The 15,355-nt window shown below is 44.6% G+C and overlaps 1 protein-coding gene across 1 annotated transcript; it reads right to left on the bottom strand.

The window, feature by feature from the left end:
* Positions 1 to 9,137: 9,137 nt before the first annotated feature.
* Positions 9,138 to 13,470, bottom strand: SLC25A6 (solute carrier family 25 member 6). The gene is made up of 4 exons (XM_032788630.2): positions 13,295 to 13,470; positions 11,374 to 11,860; positions 10,298 to 10,438; positions 9,138 to 9,800 (listed from the first exon to the last, which is right to left on the bottom strand). Exons 1-4 carry the CDS (start codon positions 13,403 to 13,405, stop codon positions 9,643 to 9,645), a joined length of 897 nt encoding a protein of 298 aa, XP_032644521.1. The 5' UTR covers positions 13,406 to 13,470; the 3' UTR covers positions 9,138 to 9,642.
* Between the last annotated feature and the right edge of the window lie 1,885 nt (positions 13,471 to 15,355).

The following is a 15,355-nucleotide window of genomic DNA, read 5'->3' as shown; positions in this document are numbered from 1 at the left end:
AGTGCCACTCCTGTGTGTAATTTAGCACAGGTTTAAAACATGTTGCAGATCCTTTGGGATGAAGTGAGACTAATAAAATAGAGATAGCTGTTGGTTCTTCTTATAATATCTTATCTTTCTGGAGGTTCTGTAGAATGTATTTTCCTTCCGTAGATTTTCAACTCAATTTATTCTGCAGTGTTTTTAGTGCCCTTAAAACTAAAGCTGCCTAATTTGAAATAACACTTTCAGATGCAGGTAAGTGCGTTACTTACAGCAAACCCCTCCTGCTGAATGGAGCTGGCTAATTCTCGGAGGGCTGGGGAAGCACTTTGGGTTTGCCAGTTCTTCATCTTTTATGTAGTCTTATGCGGATATCCTGATTATTCGTCAGTACCTCGCCGCTCAAAGGGAGAAGAGAAATATGGTCTATCTTAAAAGAAATTGCAAGTTGAATTATTTATCTACATTCAGTATAAACTTTGTTGATGCTTTTGTATTTTAAAACAAATGTGAACATAATGCAGTTGCTTTTAAGAAGGCTTTGCGAAAATAAGTAGTCAAGGTAACTGCGCAGCGGCGCGACTAATGACAGTGACACATAGCACACGTGCAACATACACACACGGACAGCGACAAACACAGAGCAGCACTCTCGTCTCATAAAAACATTGAAGAATGGTTCAGGCTGCAAAATGAAGTGCTCAGAAGTGAAATGCCAAGTCAGATCTGTCTGATAATCTTAACTTTGAACCATTTTTTGCATTGAATTTACAAGATAGTCTTTAATCAAGTCTATTCGTTAATGCAAGATCACTGTCGCCAGTTGTGGCCAGGAGTGCTCAATGAATGAGGCACGCTGTTCAAAAATATTTGGGATGATCCTCCATTGGCAGAAAATTGCAAGCCTCCATTTGATGTCAGTGGTGCGATTACACAGCTTGTGGGTCTGGCCATATTTTTTATTCTCATAATTCAGCTTGTTGCCTCTCTGCTTGCCCCACTACATAGCATCCAATCTCTATGCTGGATGAAGGATGAATCCTGCTGAAGGAATGAGCAACCTTTTCAGGGCTCGGCCCACACAAGGGCATGGAGCCTGTTCAAGAACAACAGCAATCAGGGTCAGTGAATACTAACAGGACTCTTGAACGCGTGGAACTAACATCCCCTTGTGCTCTGTGACTGGTGTGTGTGTGTGTCTATGTGGGAGGGGGCTTTTTCACAGGAACTGGTTGTATTTCAATGGAACACCAACTCTGGAGGCTGGAAACCCTGGCAGGCAGATGAAATTTCTAGGTTCAAGGAGTGGTGTGCATCTCTGTGGACGGAACCAGGATTATTCCAATGCGGAGAAGCTGACGCATCATTTGGATCATAGCTCTGGATTCAAGCTGCAAAGTTTGAGATATTCAGCTCCAGAGTTTGGATTGCACCATTAGACAATAGGAGCTGCTGAAATTCATGACAGGTTTCGGTGTTTTGTTTTGACCCACCCTGGCGCTGATGTCATACTATACAAGTGGTGGTGATGCTCTCTTACACTTACTAGAGCTACCATTTTGCTCGTACAGGGAGAAGAGCTTGCCACACTTCTGCTATGTGGGGTCAATAATCTGAAGTGGACAGATGGAGATGACACTGGCAGTTGTAGCCACAATAACTGAATGTGGCAAGCCCTGGGACTAGTGGCCATTCAGCTCCATCCCAGGGAGCAAGAAGTTGCGCAATTCCTAGGTGAACTGAGCAGCCTTTTTAGGAATCACATTGCTCACTTTTTTTTTAAGAGAAGGGGCTAGAAAAGGGTGCCCAACATTGCCTTTCCCATAATATCTGGCCAGACTAACTGCTGCTGGCACATCATCCTACAGCAGTCGAAAAAACAATAAAGAAGAAACCGATTCACTTCTAAGGATGGACTGTCCTCACCCTTATGGATGGAGCGAGGTATGCATGAAGGCTGAGAAGAAGAAACTCTTTGTTCCAGAGAAAATTGCCCACTACTAATATGTGATGTTGCAGCACTGGGTGAGATTAAGATTGGCAGAGAAAGGTTCCATCAAGAGAGCTGGAGGTGATTACACTTTCTTGGAAAGGAAAACATCAGATGCCAGACCGGATCCATGGAGTTGGATTTGTCATAAGAACATCACTCCTGGAAACTTCTGACCTCTCTGTTGCCCTGAAATGAAGGGCTCATGAAACTTCAATTTCCCATGAAATCCTCTACAGCATGTCACTATCACCAGTGCCTAGGCACCTACACTGACTAGCACATAAACGGGCTTGCTGAATCATACATCATCCATCTGTTCCATGACCCATGACAGTGAAGTACTTGCCAGTGATAACTTTTTCCGATGCATTGAATCTTGAATGGAGTGTTGCAAGGCTGCGTACTTGCTCCAGTGCTGTTCAACCTTGTTCTTGCTTGTGTTCTCAGCCGTGCACAAGGACTTGGATCAAGGGGAATATACATCTGCTACCCGACTTGATGGTTCCTCTTTGTCTTTGAAGACTCAATGCTAAGAACACTGGAGAGGCTTCTTGTCGAGAGCAACTTTTGCAGATGACTTGAGCCTTGATGCTCATAGACACAGATAACCTTCAGGTCATCGTTGATAGCTTTTCTGCAGTATCCAGCTCGCCTCACCATCAGTTTGGAAGAACAGGGGTCTCGTTCTATGTACATAGACTAGGCTTCAATTAATAACAAAATCTATCATGCAGACATATAGGACCGACAAATTAGAAAGTTTAATCTCATTTTGAGTTCTTTGGGTCTAACTAGGGACATGAAGCATGTACATGAGAGAAAACATTTTACAAATAACACCACTCCAGAAACGAGAGAAAGACCAAGGACAAGGATTTGTTCTGGGGCCGTCTTTTTTTCACCACCTCTTATTATTGATCCTCCAGTATTGAATGGGATGAATTGCCACCCTCAAGCTAAGTTGCCCACTAGCATACACCCCAGTAAGAAGAGGAGAAGGTAAGATATGCTGAAGAGGAGGTAGGGATATGAGGTTCCAAGGTGAGGCTAGACAAAATTGGATTCGGGCAAAAGAGAATATCTGATTGAAGCCGACAACAAGAATAGATGCATTTGGAGGTGCTGCACTTAGGAAGGCAAAATCCGCATGCTACTGCTACAGGCTGGGACCAACTGGTTAAGTAGCATTCTGCAGAAAGAAGACCTGGGGATTATAGTGGACGAGAAGCTGATATGAGTCAGCAGTGTGCCTTTGTTGCCAAGAAGGCAATGGCAGGTTGAGCTGTATTAGTAGAAGCATTGCAGCAAATTGAGGGAATGAATCAAATTGCTGCCAATGCTTCTACTGAATACAGCTCAACATGCCATTGCCTTCTTGGCAACAAAGGCACACTGCTGACTCATATCAGCTTCTCGTCCACTATTACTCCAGGTCTTTTCTGCAGAACTGCTATTAACCAGTTTTGTCCCCAGCCTTGTAGCAGTGCATGGATTGCTCCTCCTAAGTGCAGAACTCTGCACTTGTCCAACTTTCGCGCTCAGGGGTGTGAAAAAACACCCCCCTGAGCGCTGCAAGATGCAGTGCTGTAAAGTGTCAGTGTAATCAGGGCGGCAGCGCTGGGAGCGCGGCTCCCAGCACTGCACGCTACACCCATAAGGGATGTGGTTTACAAGCAGCGCTGGGAGAGCTTTCTCCCAGCGCTGCAGCTATGACTACACACACTTCAAAGTGCTGCCTCGGCAGCGCTCCCACAGCGCTGCCAGGGCAGCGCTTTGAAATTTCTAATGTAGCCATACCCTTAGTGAGCTTTTTAAGCTTGCACTGGGTTGGGCAGAAACACTGCTCTACCACAAGTGATTTCAGCTCTTATTGAGTACTTAGCATAACAAAAGGCTCATAATAAAGCCTATTTAGCTTTATCTTTAAACACGGGGGAGGAACAAGTTAAACCAGATCAGGGACACTTAAGGGACATCCACATCTCCTGGCCAGGATACCTACCCTCACCCTTATTTTCACAATGCTCTGGCATTTGAGCACCTGGCTTAACGAGGTCCTTTCAGCTGAGGGTGACCCCCTCATTTGGGACAGGTTAATCACAGTCCTGCTCTCCTTTATTCATACAAGGACAACATTGATAATAGCATTTAATTCCCCTGCACTGAGTACTAAAGTGATTTGTAACCCAACACCGGCCAAAGTTGATCACTTTGAGCAACACCGCACTATCTGCTGGATATCTAAACAGAGCAGGTGTGTTCGTGCAAATAGTTTGCTCCTGAAGTCTTTCTCTCTCTCCCAGCTAGCTGTCAGGGGAGAGTTCATTCGGATCTTGCTTACCTCATATTCATCCTTTGTAATTAGACCTAGTTTCCACTCTTTGTATGACTTTTTTTCAAGTTTCAGGTCATTGAAGATCTCTTGGTTAAGCCTAATAACTAGGTCAACATACAGTATTAATAAATTATTAGAGTGGCTCAACTTCCATCAGCCTTTTCCTGTAAGTTTCCTCCTGGCTGCCAGGAGACACCGTGGTGCCTGACACAGAAACTGAGAGCAGGGAGACTCTCCTGTGTTCTGACATCCAGGAGGAATCAGCCTGATTGGAATGCAGAGGGGGCAGAGACAGGGTCCAGGAAGGGGTAGGCCAGGGCAGAGAGAGCCTGTATTGCAGCAGGGTTGAAATGGGGCAGGCTTTGGAGGGATGGGGATAAGGGCTGAGACCAGCTGAAGGAGTGAAAAGGGAAAGTGTCTGTAACCACTAAAGAACACTCTCTCCCCCTCGTCCCCACCAAGCCTGGACTAGAATCAGGGATTCTTGAGTCTGATCATTCTTCTGCTGTCTAGCAAATATTTATGAAACCCACTGGCAAAGTGTTTTATCTCACTTTTGTGGCTGGTCCAAGTAGCAGTAGCTGGTGGTTATTTTCTATCAGTTACTCCATTGTATTTTAAGTGGTAGAAATCAGTGTTCTGGATCTAAAGGTTACAGTCTTTGCTGATAACCCATGTAAAGGGTCTGTATGGTTCCACACAACTCAATATGTTAAGTTTATTTTCAGTTTGGTTTTTTTTTTGTTTTTTGAAACCTAGGAAATTCATACAAAACTGTTAAAAGAAAATTTAACATGCATTGCAAAGCATTGCACTCATACATAAGGAAATGTCTGAATAAAGGCTGCCTGTCAAACCTAAATTTGACCCCTTGTGCATAAGTATTGTGATAGTCTAACGATATGATCATATTCTATATTTTTCCCACAGGACCACAGCTTCATTTGGTGTGCAAGACAGATGTTGCTCACTGAGCTGATATTCAACATTTTTTTTTAAACTCGGTAGTAAACATGTGCTTACTTGTTTCACAAACATTAACAAATTTATCTTCACAACATGCCAGTGAAGAAAGGCTAGCCCCTTTACATAAGTGCAACTGAAGAGCAGAAAAAATATAAGGCTAGAATGGTCACATGTCCACTAATTTTGGATGCCCAACTTGAGATGTTCAGGGCCTGATTTTTCAGGATACATGTCCTAGTCCCATGAAACTGAATTGGCACATACATAACTAGTGTAAAAAAAAAGATTTGTAATGTCCAGTGAAACACAGATGTGAAAATTAAGAGGGAGGAAAGTATTAAATATGCATATAATTGAAATATTTAAAGGCCAGCTTTGTGAAAACCGGCTAGTTTTTATACTTTTTGAAACTTTCTATTATTCAGCATGTGCAGCTGATCCAAAAGACTGACTAATGGCAGTAGTAGGTGAGTTCCAATTATAAACTCTTTTTGAGTATAAATTTCTGAATATTTCAATGCTGCCCATTTTTGGAGGTTTGTTTTTTTTTCAAGTTTAAACTGTGATTGGATACATCTGAATATAAATTGATTGTTGCAATAACACAGAAAACAAAAAAGTTTTTAAATGTCTCATTTATTGTTTGAGTTCTATGTTCCCACACTGTATAATCACACAAAGCTGCTGTTGCTAAATACGATGAAAAAAATAGAAAGCATGAAAAGTGATACAGGCTGTAATTTACAGCAGAGATGAAGGGGATGCAAGTTCCATCAACACTCCCTTAAAAAATTGGGTCCCCTCCTCCAGTTTGAGTGTATATATATAAAATACATAAAAATATATAATATACAAACACTTCAATAGCATACCAATCACCGTGGCTGCTCCAGTGCTAGCAGCAGATTTTGGTCTTTTCTTACTGTGGAGTGCTGACAATTACGTAGTGTATCTTTTGTATTCTCTCCACCTTCATTACCAATGGCCCCTAAAGGAAGAAACTAGGATGGATCCTGTTTATTTTTAACTGCTTTAATAAGTAGTCTTGACATCTGAAACAGCAGCTTGCACTGAGAAACCAACACCACAGGAGCTGTCAGCTCTGCACAAACTAGTATGAGAAATAACACCATTAAGTATGTTGAAGATAACCAATAAACTTGCTAGCAGTAATACCTACAGGAGTTAATCATGTTTGTTACTGGAAGATGTACCATGTATCCAAGGAATGTGATTACATTACATAAAAACCTTAAAATCAATGGCTAACTGGTACTGGAAGAAATCTAGCTTCAACTCTGACAAATGTTTGTGAACCTCAAGCCTCCAGAGGAAGTATCATTAGCCAAATCATAGACCAAGTGGCCTGAGCATCTATTGCCCAGGATTACACTATAGGTTGTACCAAGAGTGGTCAAAATACAGCCCAAGGGACAAATCTGGCCCATCTAACATTTCTGTCTGGCCCACTAGGTTCTTTTGCTGCCCCCTTGCAACCTCCAGGCCGCTAAAAGTACTGTAGTGCAGTGGGGTGCTCAGGCAGGCTGCCTGGCTGCTGTGGCCCCACACCACTCCTGGAAGCTGCCAGCTGCTGCTGGCATGTCTCTGTGTGCCTCTGGCAGGGAGGTGGGAGGAGGCTCCGTACACTACCCCCATCCCCATAGCTTTCATTGGCTGGAAACCGGCTAATGGGAGTTGCAGAACCAATGCTTGCAGGCACCAACACCAGATGGAGACCTGCTGCCCCCCTCCTGGCAAGAGGCACGCAGAGATGTGCCATGGTGCCAGCAGCCGGCCACTTCCGGGAGCAGCATGCGGCCACAGCCAGCAGGCAGCCTGCCTAAGCCCTGTTGCACTGCCAGCCAGGAGTCACCTGTATAAAAACCTCCTGCCCAGAGCCTTCACCATACCCCTTCCCGAACCCCAGGCCAGAACCCCCTCCTGCACCAAACTCCCTCCCAGAGCTCATACTCCAACACTGCACCAGCCCAAAGCTCCCTCCTGTACTCAAACTCCCTCCCAGACCTGAACCCCCTTCATTAACATAGTAGAAATGTGTGGCCCCTGATGACGTATCAAAATTCATGGAGCAGCCCCACTGTGAAAATTATTGCCCACCCCTGGGTTATATTAATGGCTCCCAGCCTTCTCCCATGGAGGAGTGCACCTATGTCCTAAAAGACCTCACACCATACCCCAACATATTTTTCCATTTGTGAAGGGGGGAGCTGGTTGAGGCTTTTGGAGGTGGGGGATGTTATTTTCTTTTTCCTGTTTCCCTCCTATGCTCTCTACTTCACAAAGCAGTTGTGGGGGGAAAAAAATACATCAGGTCTCTGTACAGCATAAAAAAATAGAAGGTCAACCCATTTTAGAGCTGATAGCACAAAAAGTATGACTTTTCTAAGCAAGAGGAACAAAGAAGGTTTCCATGTTTATCTTTATTATATCGATGTTGCCAGTTTTGAAAAGGAGTATGCCTTCCACAACTACCAACTCAACTTGGGATTGACAGCAATATAGGTTCTTTACTCCTCACACACTATTGTCCCCAATAATTAAGATCACGCAGGCTCTATTTTGCTTGTCACACATGTAAGTTACACCATCAGTAATAATGTGCAACATAAATTGCCTTTGGTGTATTTGTACAAGTATAATTGACTAGTAAACCATTCTGTTGATGCAGAAAACCCAGCTCCCCCCCCTGCCCCCCCCCCCAAAATAAAAGCTATTCTGTATTGAGAAAAACAAGAACTTGTGGTGTGAATGACAAGACTATAGAGATCTATGGGCAGATTCTTTGCTGCAACTAGCACAGGCTAAGCAGAGAAGGCACAGCCTGGATGACAAGGGGAATGAAGGATCTAAATTACTTCTGTGCTGTAAAGTGTTTTATAGGGGCTGAACTATTACAGCAATGGGGGCAATTAAAGTACAGATGGCTTATGCTGGCCATACACAGCTCTTCCGCCAAGCAAATTAAGTCTGTCTGTCACAGCTTTTATAGCCTCTTCACTTCAAGTATTCTAAACTATGTAGTCCTTTAGATTACTATGGAAATCAAGCCTCTCCCTCCCCTACAAAATGTTATCACAAAACAAATTTAAGCTCAGTTTAAGTTTTGCCTTCCTCTGAAGCACTCATTGATCAAAAGTAATCCAAGGGTGATACCAGATACAATGAATGTAAGTATTTTCAAGCCCATTGCTTACAGGGAGCAGTAATGCCTTTACAGTGAAATGTGGACAGGTCACCCAACTTAAAATATATTTCGGTCTTGGCGAAAAGCTTGGTTATTTAAAAAGAAACCCACAAAAAACTAATACCCCCTTGCCTTTTATATTTTAGGGTTTGATCCTTAGCTGCCGTGCACCTTTTCCAATCATTTACAACATGCAAAGTATGTATGAAACAGTCAGAATTAGAGCATAGTTTGAGATCACTCTGCAGCAGTGATTTACTAGTAGAATGGAATTTAAATCCCTGTTTGGGACCTTTAAGCTGCTATCACAGAAAATGACTTTACACTAGGGACCAGGTAGCTGAGAACCAAGCCAAGACAAACTCATCCAAAAAACCACCTCCAGTAGCACAGTATACTCTTTATGTCAAAGATGGAGAACTGAATGAGTGATGGAAGTTTGCAACCTCATGACACCCTTGTGTACAGCACCTACATCTTCCATGGAAATGTCCCATCCAAGCATTTACCAGACCTAAACCTGTTTATAGAGATAATATGAATGTACTATGTTGTAATGTGCTGGTTCAAGCAGTGAAAGTATAAGGTGAAACTGGAATGTTCTTAAGAAGAGATGTTTGCAAAAGGTCCCCAGGACAGCCAAAGCTTCAATATAATTAGTTTCAACAGAGTAAGTATGTTTATTGTTTTACAGCAGAATGCCCCAATTTAAAAGAACATACTTGCTAAAGGTTCAGCTGTGCAAAATAGTACAGAGTGCTTAAGTACAAGTGGAATAGACGTGATTTGTTAAACAAATACACAAACAATTTTATGGTCCTATAAGACAGGAAACTAGAGACTGATCGGAGGGCAAATATAGAAAAAAACCCAACAACTTTCTTTGCCCAAACTGCTTCTGTGGATTCAGAACTACTTCCACTGATATCCCACCACTGACACAGAAAATTCAGTATGCTGAACTGTCAGTGTCAGTGTCTGCAAAAAAGGCATCTTGAAATGGATCAGTTCCCTTGATAAGTTTCTAGCCCCATCTACCAACATGATCTGGCCCCGATAAATAAGACAACACAGGAATTTCTTGAAGGTCAATGGTCCATAATGGTAAAGTTATTCTACATGATCTGCTCAACTTGATTTCCAATTTTAGTTAGGATGTTTTTAAATTACTTTCTTTAATTCATCATACAGCACGAGCACAAAAGCACCACCCATGCCTCGGAGAACGTTGGACCATGCACCCTTGAAAAAAGCTTTTCCTCCTTCATCCCTTGCAATCTTCTTCCAACAGTCGATTGTTCCGGAGTACATGATGTCAGCTGTGGAGAAATGAATTTTTTTCCCCAATTTAGATTAAGTTCCACTTAACATTATTTGCTTCCGTATTTTTCTTATCATGGGAAAACTTCAAATTTTATTAAAACCTAATTGAGACAGTAAATGGTCATGATGCTGTAATTGCCCATGTGGCGTTACCTATATGCCAATTACCCATACCACATAAAGATCAACAATGCTCTACATAAAAACAGCATTCTAAATACAAGTGCCAAACTCATTTGTAAATATTACAAAGTACTAGTTCCCTAAAAGCTAGTCTCATGATTTTAAATACTTATGACAATCGTTGCTTAAGACAATCGGTTTCACATTATATAAAATGTATTGATGGATTTGTTCTAAGAAAATTAAAAGCTGCTCAAAAAATAAACTGAAGTTACCAGCTTTTGCACCAAGTCAAAAGCACTGGCAAGTATCATTACCATTGCTGAACTGCAGAACAAAAGTTTTAGACTAATAAATATCAAGACCTTACCTCCTTTACGTCCTGACTGCATCATCATTCGACGCCGCACTGTATCAAAAGGATACGAGACAACACCAGCCACAGAAGTCACTGTTTGTGCAATCATCCAGCTTATCACAATGTGAGTGTTTCTGGGATCTGGGAGCATGCCTGCAATAAAGACACCATAACATAACTTCTAGTTTTATACCCACTCCCTCCTCAAACTCTCACATTACAGAAAAGCAGCTGTCATTCAAAGTTTTACAAGAGAAAGCAACTCAGTCTACCATAAGGATGGCAATGCATGAAATGCTGCACCATGACCACACTTCCATCTCTCTTCCAAAGATAGTTAATCTAAATTTCTCTAACAGTATATTAAAGATAAAGTGCTTTTGTTTTTATAACTGATTAGAAAGTATTTTTATCAATGAATCGCCCAAGGATTTGAAATATGTTGTTTTTAGAGTATCCTGGAAACTTTTGCAGACTGAGAAATAGAAGGGGGAAGAAGGGAAGGTCAAATATTCATAGCCTTTAGAGTAAAATTGGAAGAAATAGCCCATAAAAACACTAACTTATTTAAGTGAAATATAACCTGTATTACTGTGATAGCAGCGATATGCCTCAGTAATCCATCAAGTCAAAAAAAATTGAAGCTATTGTATCCCATTATCGGAACTTGTTTCTGCTAAAAGTGTGGTAAGCTGCTCTATCACCATATGTAGTCCACAAATACTTTGTCAATCCACAAATAGCATCCTACATTTTTAAAAGATGTAAATAGTATTTTCTCCAGTATTGTACTAAACATTGACGGGATAGCAAGATTATACACTTAGGTCTTTAATTCTGAAAGGTAGTTTGACTAACAATAAAACAAGTAGTAGTACCACTAACTAGAAGCAGGCGGATAGTAATGGCTCCAATAAAAAAGAAGCATATAAATCTGTGTTGTTGTATCTCCAAAGCAATAGCACAGAATCAAATTATATACAAAAAGCTACATTAAAGCTTTCATATTGCAGTCAAGCACTCAAAAGTTAGGAAATGTCCAAAATTAAGGTTGCCCGTGCAACTTTCCAGGTTCCCCTATAAGTTACCTTTTGCTGTATCATAGATTCCAAAGTAGGCAGCTCTATAGATGATGATACCCTGCACAGACACATTGAACCCTTGATATAAGCCACGCAGACCATCAGACTTGGTAATTTTGACTAGACAGTCCCCCAGACCTCTGAATTCTCTGTCGGCACCAGCTTTTCCAACATCAGCAGCCAAACGGGTTCTTGCAAAATCCAAAGGATAGACGAAGCAGAGAGAAGTGGCACCAGCTGCACCACCAGAGGCCAGATTACCAGCAAAATACCTCCAAAATTGAGTGTGCTTGTCCACTCCTCCTAAGAACACCTGCTTATACTTATCCTTGAAAGCAAAATTGAGAGCCTGAGTGGGGAAATATCTGATGACATTTGCCAAATTTCCACGCCAAAAGGACAGAATTCCTTGCTCCTTTGGGATACGCACTACGCAATCAATGATACCCTTGTACTGTTTGTCAGCAGCAATTTGTTTACTTGCATGTTGTACCTGTAAAAAAAATATTTAATACATTTATTATTTTGATCACATATCCAATGAACACTATATGTGGACATCAGTATTAGTCCATACTCATGCTAGAACAGAAATAAGGGTCATTTATTGAATTGTATACAATCCTTCACCCATCACAAGTTAACTTTACCATACATTTTAAAACGTGGTTGTAAATATCTATAAATCAAGTTCTTTCATAACTGAGGACTATGGATATAGTTTTCTATTTATTAGTACAATTATAATAGAAGCTTTCTGCTTGTCCATAATACTGGAAGTCCCTCCAGGTCAACACAACTCAGTAATTATTTACATTCATAAAGAAATCTTAAGGAGAACTCCTAAGAAAAATAGCTGGGCCTCGGTTCGAGGTTTAGAATTTTCTACTAGTTTATTTACAAATTCACCTCCTGCCTAGGCTGGAAGACTGACGAGTGGGGAAACTCGCACCAAGGTGATGATCTCACACACTGAATGTTGAAATCAAATGTTCGAGATGAGATTTTTAGTTTAACGTAAGCGACTAACTTCAAATGAAGCCCTCCCCCACACCCCCACTGTCAGTCTCCCTGGTAGCTCTACGACCCCACCGCGTTGTTGACCCGAGCTACAGACTGGGGCGGAGGAACCGGGGCGCTGTGATCGGCTCCAGGCTGGGGCCCTGGATCCCAAAGAAGCCAGACCCGACACGCGGAGGCCGTTCCCTAGCAAACACCGCACCGCCTGGCGAGCACCGGCCTGTCGGCAAGGGCCCGCCAAGGTCACGGGTCCCGCAGACGGCGACTGGACGCGCTCCCCCAGGCAGCGCGAGGGGGGCGGGGCGCTAAGGGCGCGCGCCCACAGCGCCCCTCGGAAGGGGTGTCCATGGAGACGGGGGCGCAGACAAGCCACGCGCCGCCAGGGCTCTGGCGACAGACAGGGCAGGGGAGTAATCCGCCGCTGGCTGCCGAACCCCTCCACCCGACGAACAAACGCTGGCGCCACCCGCCGTCACGTGACTGTCACACTACGACAGGATTGGCCGGCTCAGCCCCAGCGAGCGGGCGCCAGCGGCTACCTAGGAGTGGGACACAGCGAGCCGCCGCCACACGTACACCTCCCCACGCGCCCGGCCCCTCCTCCAAACGCGTCGCATAGCGGAAGAACTGGCTTCCGCTCCTCCGCGCGCCCTCCTTCCCTGCACGTGACCTCCACCCGCCCCAGTAACCGGCTACTAGCACTGGCTACGGCGAACGAGCTCCCAAGCCCCTTGCTGTTGCGGCTGCTACGGCAACGGCGCGAGACGGGCGCGCTGGGTCGACAGCGGGCCCAGCGCCTTGCGCCCCTTAGTGCACGCTAGTTGTGTGACGAGAGGTCACGCGCCGCCGCCACCCCCGCCTCAGCCCCGGCCACACACCCTCCCTCAGGCTCCCGCGCGCCGCTGACCTGGAGCAACAGCTTCACCCTCTCGATGGGCGCCACCGCGGTTTTGCTGATGGCCGCGGCCACGCCACCCGCCAGGAAGTCCTTGGCGAAGGAGAGAGCCTGGTCCGCCATGTTTGTGCTGAGCCAGGAGCCGCTACGGGAAAAAACGCCGCAACCGCCACGCACAGGCAAAAAAAAAAAAAGGGCAGGATCGTCTCCGCGCATGCGCTAAACGCCCGGCCCCGCCGCGCCATTGGCTGCCCGGCTGCAGAGAGGAGGAGCCTCCCTGGAGTTCTGCGCGGGCCGTAGCTTCCGGCTGCGCCGCGCGCTCGTCGTGTCGTGTCTGTGTAAAGCTGCCGGCGCGAGCCCTGCCCCGCCGCGCCCGCTCCCTAGCCTGGAGCGGGAGCTGGTGACAGGCAAGTCCTGGCAGACACCGGCCCAGTTCACTCCCGGCCTAATGCAGCCCCGCCCTGGCGCCCAGAGCCCCGCTTTCCGGCCTGACTGCCGCGTCCTGCCCGCTCCCCTCCCTGCTCGGCAGGCACCTGTCCGCACCTCCTGCTTCTCCCCGTCAGGTGCCGGTTCCCGCGCCGCGTTTCACAAGCCGCTAGGCACCCTCCACCGTAGTGTGATGCACGGGAAAGGTGGCTTACGTGGTTGCGTTGCAGCTGCTTCCCCCGCCAGCTGTGCAATTTCTTCATCGCTCCCGGCTTGGTTACACTCGAAACTTTAAAGCGCTGCCGCAGGAGCGCTTTGAAGTGCGAGTGTGGTCGCAGGGCCAGCGCTGGGCGAGAGCTCTGCCAGCTCTGCACCTACTCCACCTCCCCATGGGGATTAGCTTGCTCCCAGCGCTGCGGCACTGTTTATACTGGCGCTTTACAGCGCTGTATCTTGCAGCGCTCAGGAGAATGTTTTTTTCACACCCCTGAGGGAGAAAGTTGCAGTGCTGTAAAGTGTCAGTGTAGCCAAGGCCGGTTTGAAACCACTGCTGTCTCAGCAGAGGGACAGCACAGCTAGCAAAGCGCTACAACGCGCTGGCCGCTTCTAAGCTCACGTTAAACGGGGGCTTGGAATCCTTCCTTGGGGTATGGCTACACTGGCACTTTACAGCGCTGCAACTTTTGCGCTCAGGGGTGTAAAAAAACACCCCCCTGAGCACTGCAAGATACAGCACTGTAAAGCCTGAGTGTAATCAGCGCTGCAAGCTACACCTGTAGAGGATATGGTTTACGTGCAGCGCTGGGAGACCTGTCTCCCAGCGGTGGCGCTCCGACCACACTCACACTTCAAAGCGCTGCCGTGGCAGCGCTCCGAAATTTCAAGTGTAGCCATACCCTTGGTGGTTTATGTAGCTCCAGTTTCTGCCAGCCTTACCCACGCTGAACAGCCCCATTGATTTCTGGGGCAACAGATGGGGTAGAGGAGCATTTTAATGCCAAAAGGGAAAAAAAAACCTCCCACTTGCTCCTCCTGTTGTCTTCATGACTCTTGTGCCTCAGTAGATTTGTCATTGCCCATGCCTTTCGGTGTCAACAAAGGTTAAAATATAAATTTTTAACAAAATGGCCACATGAGAAATCTGAGAATCATGTTATGTATTTATTTAATAGAAGAAAAAAATGCTTCATTGTGAGACTGGTGAGGCTGCACAGTTAAATGTTAAGGTTGCACATGCAACCTTAATTTTTTATCTTTCTGCATGTATGTTGTGGTGCAATCTTTAATCACATTATTTAAAAAAATACAGTATAAAATTTTTTCTATAACATTAAATACCTACATTAATTTAATTGTCATAAAGGCTACGTATTTACTAAATTATACTTTACAATTGATAACCTTTTTTCTTTCTAAAATATGGAATTTAATAGTTTTGTCAGTAGCCATGTAGTATATACATTTTCTTTTCCACTACCAGCACAACTTTAGATGCAATTCAGGGGTGAGGCAGTAAACTATATATCCAATATGCTTTATCAGCAAAGTTATTCGATTCAGAGGATGATCCAGTTGACTGTGAAGCTAGGTGAGCTGTGAATATTTTCTTCAGTGCAGTTTAAAGATGAGAGGTTACCCAGAAAGCTA

This window comes from Chelonoidis abingdonii, chromosome 1, assembly GCF_003597395.2.
Source record: "Chelonoidis abingdonii isolate Lonesome George chromosome 1, CheloAbing_2.0, whole genome shotgun sequence".
In the NCBI taxonomy this organism is placed as follows: Eukaryota; Metazoa; Chordata; order Testudines; family Testudinidae; genus Chelonoidis; species Chelonoidis abingdonii.
This window is presented reverse-complemented; position numbering and strand designations above follow the sequence as displayed.